At 45.9% G+C, this 12,133-nt stretch overlaps 1 protein-coding gene across 3 annotated transcripts in view; it reads right to left on the bottom strand.

The window, feature by feature from the left end:
• EPHB1 (EPH receptor B1) overlaps positions 1–12,133 on the bottom strand; it is a 476,611-nt gene that overhangs the window by 139,244 nt on the left and 325,234 nt on the right. For all 3 annotated transcript variants that reach the window (XM_053221422.1, XM_027061797.2, XM_027061798.2), the window contains exon 4: positions 4,149–4,304. In XM_053221422.1, the coding sequence (XP_053077397.1) occupies positions 4,149–4,304 (156 nt within the window). The remainder of the gene's footprint in view (positions 1–4,148; positions 4,305–12,133) is intronic.

The raw sequence follows: 12,133 nt of genomic DNA on the forward strand, positions 1-12,133 counted from the left end.
ATTTGACAATAAATTTCATATAAAAAATAAAATAAAATATAATTAGATGTTGAAAAAAATAAAAAATAAATTAAATTTTAAAAAAAAGAAAAAGAAAAAGGGTTTGGTGGTCAGAAATGTAACAAGGTAGTAATTTTTACACCAGTCCTTCTGCATAGTTTTCCACAGACAGCAATTTTATAAGGCATAATTATCTATTTTTACCTGCCTCATAAATTCCTCCTTTCCATTTCATCCCCCAGTAAACTAGAAATTATTTAAAACCAAAGATGTGCATTTTGGTGCTTGGTTTCACACTGCTGTGCACTTCCCCATGCGTTCTTGGATGCTCCCCATCTCTGCTGACTGTGTCACGCCTGCCATGCCATCAGACCCTCCTGTGAAAAGAAGCATGTCTGACCCTGAGGACTCAATGGGCTCTGCTCCCTGAAGACTGAAGGCAATCTTGTTGGCCATCACTCCTGCCCAGCTTCTCAGCCTCCTAAGAGCACCTGAAGTCTGGGATGCTCGGTCTGTACCTCCCTCCTTCTCCCACAGTACATCTGGTTCTGGTGGCCATAACCTCACTTGTTTTCATCAGCACCCTCAGGCCAAGTGGTCTGGGGCCACACAGTGGATTCTGCTGTGATGCCCAGAGACCGTATCAACCTGGACCCTCCCTGGGAACGTCACTTTTATTTTTAGAACTCTATCATGCTGGAAGCTTCCATATCTGCTGTAATCTTCACACTTTCCAGGGATATAACCAAAGCATGTTCTAACATCGACTGAGAGTTTACTATGAACCAGGCATTGTGCCAAAGACTATAAAACTATTTTGCTTAATCCTGGAAGAGGTGTGAGCACAATGAAGAAGGAAGAAGGGAAGTGGGTGTCCCCAGAGCAGCAACAGTAACATCATCACAGTCGGGCCCAGGGGGCCCCTTCCTTGGACTTCAGTCAGAGCTCACACTAGCCCCCGTGGCACTGCCTTGGGGTGCATCCAAATCCCTGCTGAGTCCATGAACCTTGTCAAGGACAATGCTGAACACACAGGGATGCCAGGGGACTCTCAAATGTCAAGGGGGTCCTAGGCTTATCCAGGAGATTAAAAAGAAAATGAAGAAATGCCCACACAAGGCTACAAAGGCTATCATGCACTCTAAACATTTAGATTAATTTAGAATAAATTCCAGTCCCAGAAGACTAACCGGATTTATTAAAAATACACATTTTAATGCACTACAGGTATTTTAGCTTTGTAAAAGAACACATTTTAAATCATAAGGTTTTAAAAATATTTCAATATCGTCAGTGAATGAGTATGACTGATGACAGAATCTCCTTTAAAGATGATGGCAACAGGACAAGCCTGAGGCCTTTCCAGACTTCGAGGCCTGGGCTCCTGGACACTCCCAACACTGACCCCTTTCCCCAACACCCACCTAGACCCTGCAGATGCCCACTGAGGGACAGAGCTACCCCTTACCTGGGTCCTCACTGGGTCCCGGTGAGCGGTAATTGTTTCCTGATTGGACAGATGGAGAACCACACTTGTGAAAGTAAACCAGTACCTGCACCCTCCCCACCCTGGCCTGTCCCAGGCTGGGCCCGTGCCTGGCTGCCTTGCTCCACTTGAGGAACCAGTCAGGGTCCCCAGGGCTATAGTGCAAGGCCAAGCCTGGCCTCAACAGTTCCAGATATGCTCCTTGTATCTGAAAAATTATTTACTGTGGCGATGTGTGATGCCTTTTTAAGAGAACAGATGGCACCTCCAATTAGAATGCTTTAAAAGGAAACCCTAATGAGATTATAAAAGCCAACAAATTGACTTTTTCATACAGTACTTCCCTGGCACACAATAAATCAAATATATAATGAGGCTCAATAAAATAATAGGTTTATTTACACTTGTTTTGCCTAGTACTGTGTTGCAGCCCAGCCTGGCCTCCAGGTCCCTCACCAAGTGCTTGCTCCCATAGGCCAGGACCAGGGGCTGGATCATGCATCCTTGAGCTGCTCTGGGGCCTGACCACTACAGACAAGTGTGGCCTTGATTTGGCAATTTCTGGTCTGACCCTAGTGCTCTACACTGGGGGCATAAGAGCACAGAACCACATAAAAGAATGTGGTGACACATACAGGCAAGCCTAGCATTCATCCCCACTCTGGATAAGGTGGGGAGATTGTGGTGGGGCCACAGGGGCAAGGAAGGTGTGCCTATCTCCAGAGCTAGCTGGACCAGAGATGGGAGAGAAAAACCGGTGAGGTGTGATTTTAATGAGATGAACTCAGGACATGGGTAAGCAGAGTGAAGTGAGGATCTACAGTGTGCAGACTGAAAGCGTTGGGACATTGCTATTTATTCCTGGGATTGGTCCTATTCGTTCAAGCACATCACGTTAGGTGGTTGGAAGATAAGTCTTGAAAGGTGGACAGGGGAGGTGCTGTATAGCAAGGAGGACAGCCCCACATTGGCATTCTGAGCATCTGCTCTTTGGCCTACCATCCGTGTAGGTGACCTTATCCAAGGGCTGGATGGATTTACAGGGTATGTCTCCTGAAGTGGGAAGCTTGAGGCCCAGATTTCTATTTGCATGAGTTGATCTGCAGAGGGAGCCTGGCCAGAGAGAAAGAGTTCATGGCAGAAGCAAACGGGAATGTTTTTAGGGGGAAGTGGTGAGACCCTGGGCATATGCTTTGGCACTCATGGAGACCAGTCCTTGGGATGAACACCCAGGCAGCACTGATTCAGCTTCTAAAGAAGTACATTAAATAATTCTTCACATGTTCATAGAGACCCACAGGGGAACCTCAGGAATCAGTAGAGACTATACCACCACAGGAAGACAAGGACTCCAGTCAGCAAAAATGGAATAATTTCTGTTCACGTCAAGCACTAGCGAGGGAGGTCTGGGGAAATTCAGTTTACAAGAGGATGAGCATTTCCTCAGTTCAAATCTATAAGCATTGATCGACCTCAGGACCTTGATCTAGAAGATACTTTCATTTCTTTCCCCAGTAAAGATTACATACACTGCAAGGCCAGAATTAAGAAAGTCTTCTATACTGAGCTGAGTCATTTTTCCCGTCCATCAAACTGCAAGTATATATGAAACATTCCCTCTGTGCCCTTCTATCCTGGGGGTGGGAGGAAGGGATTTGGTTCAAAGAGGTAAAGGGAAGCCTAGGGAGTCAGGCAACAGCATCTAATGCAGAAAAAAGTAATATCATAACTAGAGGCTACCCTGGAACACTGACTTCCAAATACAATGAGAACACTGAAAACAAAAAACCATGCCTGTTTCAGGGCTACAACACACAGGAGAGTGGGAGCAAGTTCTCTAAAGCACTGTGTGGGGAGAGTAATGCTTGTCTCCCCAGGATTACAGGGGAGAATATTGGGACAAAATTCTCCCCTCTTCCACTCCCACCCAGGGAGTGGAGTTGCCATTCATCCACTTTTGGCAAGATGACTGCCCTTCCCTCTACAACAGAGAATGGGACAGCGGTGAAGCCCAAGCATTAGCTCCTCTGCCCATAGAATTTCTGCCTCAGAGATGCGTGCTGCAGCCCAGCCTCTGGTCTTATCATTTGGCAGGGGCACAGATGCTGCACCATACTGGGCACTGGAAGGGACACAGGTAGATGAATATCTGGTCCTGGCACACAAAGACCTTCCTTTGGTAACTGGGAAGGCAAACTACAAAATAAATGGGCAACTAATAAAATTATTAGACTTTGAGAGGAACCTGGTCACACAGATACAGGAACTGCAGTGAAGACAGAAAATATTCAGCTGTCAGGCCCAATGGGGTTTCTTGGAGGAGCTGACTAGGAATTATTGCAATAGCCTAGTGGATCTTGATTTTGCACTCAAGAACTCTTGAGGCTGGGATTTTTAACATCTAGTGGAAAGAAGCTGCCTTGCTTTGACCAGAGGAAGACTCTCTCATTTGGGAGAAAGAGGTAAGAAAGAACATAATAATCTCAACCTTGTGCTATTAAGCAGAGGGGGTCTGCATGCCCAGCACAGGAGCTGTCCACTTCAGCACCACAACCACCATTTCTGCTTTGTTCTTCTGTCTTAGTCTCCCCTGCCCCAGGCCTGCCACTTGCACTGTCAGGGAACCAAACTCAACAGCCCAGAATTCTTACTAGACACTTACTAGTACATGCCACTTCTGGGGGGTCAAAATCCGCTCGGTAATAGCCGGTCCGGCAGGTACAGATGGGAGATGCCTCTGAAGGGGATCGGCTGTTGGAGGGGCAGTGGGAGCACCCCTCAGCTTCCTGGCTGGCCTTGAACATCCCGGCAGGGCAGGCTGGAATACAAAGAGATAATCTGAGAATTAATGGAAGAGTGGCAGTCAGAGGCCCTTCTCTGCCTGTGGAAAATGAAAGATCCTGCCTCCCAGAAAAGGATATTGAGATACCTTGCACAAAGTGAGCATTTCAGATTGAGGAAACCCTTATTTAACACTTGCAATTCTTCAAACATCCTTAGTGAAATATACCTTCCTGGTACCAATGGCCTCTCTCACTTGAACAATATGAATAATGATTCTTCCCTTTCAGGTGTGTCAAGAGATTTAATTGAGAAAATGAATCTAATGTGTAGCTCACTGTCTGGGACATAAGTGCTTTATAAATGGTTATTCCCTCCCTCTTCCACCTGGTTAACAGCCAGGGCCTTACCCTGAACCACTCATTGAAAAAAAATCTCACCTGATATCCTCAGATGGAAAGGGTTCCTGGTTTACAATGGACGGGACCCATGGTTCTTAAATGTCATGTTGCAACACACATGAGGGACCCTGTGAGCTGTGTTAACAAGCATTTGTTATGAATGATGGTAAAGAGCTGAAATTCATGAGTGATTCTTTAAAAAGAAATTAAAGTGGTTTCAAGGTTACTGGCTTAACAACATCATTCTCCCTTAATTGCATTTTGAAATGCCTCAGGGGCTGTGGCAAAAGAAGAAGAAGAAGAAGAAGAAGAAGAAGAAGAAGAAGAAGAAGAAGAAGAAGAAGAAGAAGGAGGAGGAGGAGGAGGAGGAGGAGGAGGAGGAGGAGGAGGAGGAGGAGGAGGAGGAGGAGGAGGAGGAGGAGGAGAAGGAGAAGGAGAAGGAGAAGGAGAAGGAGAAGGAGAAGAAGAAGAAGAAGAAGAAGAAGAAGAAGAAGAAGAAGAAGAAGAAGAAAAAGGAGGAGGAGGAGGAGGAGGAAGAGGAGGAGAAGGAGGAGGAAGAGGAAGAAGAGGAGGAGGAGGAGGAGGAAGAGGAGGAGGAGGAGGAAGAAGAGGAGGAGGAGAAGGAGGCTTTTCAGGCAGTGCACCAGGGAATATGTCACGCACTTGAGGTCATCTATCATGTACATTGCAGAGGAGAAGGTCTGGAATGCCTGGTACAGCCCAATGCCCACTAGAGGTACCCTCAGATATGAGGCATTTTTTCTTAGTTCTCTCTGTGGTCAGCCTGTGAGAAGCCATGCCCCAAAAAGTCTGGCTCCAGGCCACCCCTCAGGCTTTCAATAGGCCTCATCTACAGAGACTCTCTACTCCAGACATCTGGTCTCCTCCTTGTAGATTCCTCAAAAGACTGCTTCTGCCTGTCCTACTTCCCTTAGGCCCTTCCTCACCATCACAGCTCCCGACTCTCCTTGTCTCCAGGAAACCTGCTCTGAGTCATCCTCCTTTGAGACAGACTAAAACTTACTGCATGGTCAACTCATTTGACTTCCTCACTAATTCATTCAACAAACATTTACTGTGACTCTTCTGAGAATATGATCCAGGGAATTTAGAGAACAGAGCTTGCCCTCAAGGAGCTCTTGATCTAGTGTAGTCATACAATTATAATACAGTGTGATTGTCACTGCAACAGAAATACCATTATAATGGCTTCTGCTTACACAAAGCTCATCTTATCAAATATATTGTTCCCTCCGGAAAGTACAGAGTATTCTTTAATAATAGCAGTAGCCACCATCTGTTAAACATTCTTGTTAAGTGCCTTGCATGCATTACTCTATGGGGTAGCTATTATTATCTCCATTTTGCTAATGAGGAAATTGGGACACGGAGAGGTTAAAAAAGTTACCCAGAATTACACAGTGGGAGAAATGATAGTGATGATATACATATAAACTATCTGAAAAATACCCACAGCTTTTCTACTATGACAAGATGGAAGGACTACTTCCTATGCTGGTAAAGTTTTTGCACTCCTTTGCTCTTTTGAAGTGAAGTACAGGGTTTCATTATTCTGGAAATGCCCTGGGGCAGGAGTTCATCTCCGATGAGAGGTAATTTCTGAAATGGAATGCTCTGGAATGGCATTACCCAAGAGTATTCTATGGAGTCCATGTTCTTTGGATTGTTAATACCTGTTACTTACAAAAGTGTTCTGTGGCCAGGTATTTTGGAAATGTCCATTGAAAAAGTTAATCTCATTTTTTATTATAGAATTTCTAAGAACTTCCAAAAATGGAATACAGAATGCTGTTTTCTCAACAAGAAGCCCTATTTTGTAGAGCATCCCCTGAGATTCAAGTTCCATGGAACACACTAGCGTAAAAGTTGTTTAGATGATCCAGTAAGATTTCTGGTTGTAACCCATGTATAAATGGGCCATTTGACCACCACCCACCCCAGCACATTCAAAAGAAGCTTCTCAGGAGAAAGAAAAAATTACATTTTTACTAAAGATTCAACAAATAAAATATCAGTGCTGCCCCTGAGTGGCAAACAGAAAGTATCCTACACTGTGGTTTACTAATCTATCTTTCCAAGTCCACTCAGTAAAGTCTCTCCCTTTCTTTCCTCTTCTTCCCTTGCTTCTTTCTACATCTCTTCCTTGTCTTCTCTGAGAAGTATTTGACCCTTTGCATTGTAAATCATCCAGTGTTGCTGGGCCATTCAGTTCTAGAGCTGAAGAACACAGAGAAATCCCAGGCCTGTGCTGCCCAAGCATAGCAGAAGCCCTTTCCCTGGAACCTGGGGGAGAGGAGAGTGGTGAACTGAATGTATTCATGGGTCCCCTGCTACACTGTAATTTTCTTAATGTATCAGTCCAGGAGGAACAAGGTGTTTTCACTTGCTTTCCAGCCTTTAAAAGCCTACTTGTTTTGCATTTAATAAGTTAAAAGCATAAACAATCATCCTGATATCCACAAGTAGCAGGGGATTTAGAAAGTGCCTTCCTTTGAGATTTCGGATGGAAGAAACTCAGACAGAACTGGGTGCCCTGAAGTCTCTAGATTCTAGGAAGGCCACAAGGGGAGGAAATGGAGGAAAGCAGGTCCAAGCTGAACTTTAGGGAGAGAAGCTCAGAGAAAGGTTGGGGAGAGAGGTCTTGGGAGGGGTGGTGACTCCATCCTTTCCAGGACAGTGAACACTGGGCAGTGATCAGACAGTCCTGGGTCCCATTCCTGGATCTACTGGTTCCTAGCTGAGTGACCACTGGAAAGTTATGTAATGCCTCAGAGCCTCAACCTGCTTGTCTGTATTAAGGATCTATAAAAAAGGAACTTACATTTCTCACAACTCCCACAGATGATTCGAATTTAATAAACTCAAATATGAAAATGTTCCTAGCATTAATAAATGCTACTAAATAATGCTAATTTCTTTCTGCTACTGCTTACCCCACTCCCTGTTGAAAAGGAAGTTTTCTTTGCAGGAACTTGTAGAATTCAGGATCAGAATATAAGTTTGGGGTCCCAAAGCAGGCAAATTGATCTTGGAATCCAAGTGATGAATGTGTTTCTGCACAGATTATTTCTGATTTGTATAATGGTGAATTATTACATCTGAAAATATATTTACGTGTAACTACAAAATGAATCTCCTTAATATTCAGATTCCATAAGTTAACATTTTAATAAAACCTGTGTCTAGGCATCCCCTAATTTATAAAGAGGCAACATTTCTAGGTTCAGTTATTAAAGTTTTAGATCGTAACTTGTAAGCATACTTGAGCTATATTTTCTCACAGAATTAATGCCTTAAATAATGGTTAAAGTGCCAGGCTATTCTACAAAGCCTGTTTAACTCATCTGGTATCAGACACCACTAATAAGACACAGAAGTTAACAACATTGTTATTATACTAGAAATTTAACATAGAAAAATAAATAAGAAAATTATGCTGCCCCTTGAGAAAATGCAGCTTTAATTAGAGGTGATACATGGAGCTTCTGGGTAGATTCTAACAAAGAGTATTTAGGCCAAGAGAAGCAAAAGCAAAGGATCTCAGCCCAAATAAGTCACCTGAATATGTAAAGCAGGTGGGAGTAACACAGTGAAGAATGGTGGGGGCTCTGGCAGCCTGCTGACAGCATACCTGCCTACAGGCTCTACAGTTTTACGAAACTAGTAATTAAATACTGTGATAAACTAACCAAGCACATATACAAACTTTCAAATAATTTCGATGTAGACAGCACAGTTCTTTGCTTTAATATCATTAAAGCAAAACTCAGGGTTGCCTCTCTCTTGATATAAAAGTATGGTCAGCACAATCACTACAGTTACGAGCCCCTCATTCAACAAATGTTTACAGAAGAGCTGCCCGGAGCTAGAGACCTTTTGCTAGGAGAGCAGAGTGCAGGAGGTGGGGGCAGGCATCGGGAGGCACCCTTCCAGGTTGGGGAGGTAGACAATGGAAATGAAAGCTGATTCCCATATGGGATGACCTGGGCGATATTTGTGTGTACAGGCTGAGGGGACTGGTCAGGCAGGGTGTGCATCAGGATGAGGCTCTGTCCTTGTGAGATGAGGACCAGAAGAAGCATTTTCTTGTGGCAATGAGGAGGCAAGTTTCAGGAGAAGCAAAGACAAGGCAAAAAAAAGAAGAGCTGGAAGAACAGGAGAGATAGGAAGAGAAAGTAGGTCAGAGAGTGCCCAGTCCTTATCTCAGCCGGAAGGGGCTCATCACTATTCCAGGAGGTGGGTGGGAAGAGAAGAGCTGCATGTGCCTGGCCGTATGTTGGCACAAGACCTTTGTCAGTAAGACACCTGTAAGTGCAGGCCTGTACGGTTCTGACACCAGCACAGCCCAGACTGCTTTGTTTCCTTAAGAAAAGGGAGTTTGTTTCCCTCTATTGCAAGTGATCACAGTTCAGACAGGTGATAAATAGAGCTTCGGGGTGGCACCTCCCCACCCCCAACTCTGGCAGAGAGGAAGAGACGAGACCTGAGTACCAGGTCCCTAAGCATGTGTGTATTTGCCATTCCCCAGGCAAAACGCACAGTGTTTCTCTCTCTTTTCAAGTGACAAGGGACCGGTACATGTGACCTCTAGCTGATATCCGAAGGTCACCTCGAAACGCCCACCCAACTCCTCAGAGCCTCAACCATGTAACAAATTACCTGGTGCTTACAATGCTCTCGAGAACACCCCTCCCCTCCCGTCCCTGCACGCAGGCTACCAGTGACACTAAATCCATCACCTACAGTACTATTACTTTATAAAGAAACAGATTAAGTGTCTCATAAACAGTGCAGTGATTGAGATAATGGAAAGCGCCTCTCGTCCCCATCTGCAGCATCAGGTTATGAAGCATTTCCAAGCAGCCAGGAAAAGGAAATTAATAGAAGCAAGAGGGAATAACCACTTTTATGCAATTTCCTCAGGAGATAGTGGACCATCTAATCTTTATTGGAGCCCTTTAACCTGTCACTCAGCACTCACCAGAGCCTCTTTAGCTCTCGTGATTTTTTTCTGATAGCCAAGGAAGATAAAATGAAAACCTCAAAACATTATTTTATAATTTTCGTACGTGGAGGGTACACATTGCCTCTGCCCCTCCCTCATCCACTGAAGCCTCAAAACACAACATTTTTATGCAGCAGAAATGTGAGAGAGCTTAACTATTCCCAGTGCATGGTCCAGGGGGTCACAGCTACTCCACAGGAAGGAAATCTCTCCTTGCATTTTAAATGTGATTCTTCCCTCCACTGCTGCCTTCTGTCCTTGCTTTCTTTTTAATAATCTGATTACTTCTCCTGATCTAATTTTTTTCCCCAAATGAGTTTGCAAGGGTTCATGCCCATGAATATTCATTCCCTGCTTAAGAACCGGGTGTCTTTTTCTACAGGCAGGTGCAGGCCAGCAGCTGGCCAGTGAGGTCTGCCTGCCTCTAGGGGCGACAGTGAGCTGGGCAAGGCACTCACCTTCGGCCATAGCCTTTAGCTCAACTCTCTGCTCCTGAAACCTTCCTTTCCTCTCCACGCTTTGCTCCTGCTCTGTAGGAAAGGCAGAAGAGCCTCTGGGGGCAGCTGCAGGGAACTACGGGATGAGTGGTGGCGGCAGAAGGGGAGAGACACAAGAGCTTCCTGCAGGGCATGTGCACAGTTCTGCCCAGCTCTTCCCAGAGCTCTTGTGGTCCCACGTAGAGCCTGGTATGTAGTCATTACTGTGGCCAAATGTCTCCAACACCTTCACATTATTGGTGGCTGGCACCATGGGTTATTGACTTTGGAACCCCAGGCATGATGCTCCATGGAAGGGAGAAGATGCTGGACCCCTGTGCTGAGATACCCATGTCCACTCTTACCAGAAGTCTTTGCTTTTCCCAGAAATGGACCTCCCTGAGCAACCCCAGGGCATCCCAGTGGGAGCTAAGCTGAGCACAGCAGGTCAGGGTAGGCCATTTACTGAGAAAAACTCTACGACAAGAGTGGAGATGCCCCCTGCTGCAGGTCTCAGGGAGAGTGAAGACGAGCTGGGAAGGCTTCTTGGAGAAGGTAGACATGCACAGGCCTTGAAAGATGGGTAACAGCTGATGCAGAAATGGGAAGGTGGGGAAAAGGGAAGAGAATGTGCCAAGACAGAGAGCAGGGGGCTGGCTTGCCTGGGGAAACTCTGGATAGTCCTAGAGGTTGCTAGGAACACAAAGCATTTAAAGGGGCCATGCAGGAGGTGCGTGTCTATGTCGACCTGCACAAACGAAGCCAAACGGGTCTCCAGTTTCTGCCTCCCTGGGCCAGGTGCCAGCTGTAATGGCCTGTGCAGAGGGGATACTTAGCTGTGTCACACACTCATATCACTCTTGGTGACACTTGCTGAAATTGATGAATGTTGCAGGCACCGCGACACAGACAAGACTGTAACTTCCAGTGCTATTAAGCTGTTCAGACAGCAGCAGCAGCAGCGAGCCTAGAATGCATCAATCAGCATGGAAGTTGTTAAAGAGGTGGGGTGGAGAGGGAGGCCTCTGTCTGGGTGGAGTAGGAATGGGGAGATTACCAGTCAGGACTGAAGGATGACAAACAGAAGTGCAGGGTCCCAGGGGGAGGGGCAGGCACTCAGATCCTTGTCAGCAATGGCAGTCCGTCCCCAGAGAGCAGCCAGGCACAGCACAGCCAAGGCCAGGTCCAGATGTGGGAGGCATCAGAGCTTCTCAGAAGGGAGCTCAGAGCTGCATCCTGTAGTCTTTGCCCAAGGTCAGTGTGGTTAGAGAGTGGGGGTAGCCATAAGGCAAACCCAGGTGTTTCCTAATGATCTAGGCCAGTGATTCTCCAACTGTGGTCTCCAGACCAGCAGCAGCAGCATCCCCTGGGAACTTGCAGAAATGCAGAGTGCCCGACCCCACTCTAAACCTACTGAGCCAGAAACTCTGGGGTGGAGCCCAGTGATGAAAGTGTTATAGCAAGCCCTCCAAGAGACCTGATGCAGGTTCCACTTTGAGAACCACTGTTCTTGACTACCTGATACAGTAGAAACATCATAGCCTTGGGGTCCAGGAAAACTGCCACTTAACTGGTTGTGTGATCTTAAGCAAGTTACTTAATCCTCCGAATCTCAGCCCCCTTCTCTGTAAAACAGAGCTTTCTCACAGCTTTGTGAAGATCAGTGTAATGTATATAAACTTTCTGGAATGTAGTATCTCCTCAATAAACAGCAACTGGGTGTTTTCTGAGAGGTGCCAGGATGAATTTAAGTTATTTAAGGTGACCACTTACTCTATACCTGGAGCTGTGCTTGGCAGTGGGATACAAAACACACAAGGTCCCCCCTAATGGAGCTGACTTCCTGGTGGAGAAGGCAGACTCTAGACTGGAAATTCTAAGAGCGGGAATCAGGGTGGGGAGGCCGGAGCAGGGACCTAACCCCATCTTGGAGGGTCTCAGGCAAGTAGCATCCAAATTAAGA

This window comes from Acinonyx jubatus, chromosome C2 (genome assembly GCF_027475565.1).
Source record: "Acinonyx jubatus isolate Ajub_Pintada_27869175 chromosome C2, VMU_Ajub_asm_v1.0, whole genome shotgun sequence".
NCBI lineage: Eukaryota > Metazoa > Chordata > Mammalia > Carnivora > Felidae > Acinonyx > Acinonyx jubatus.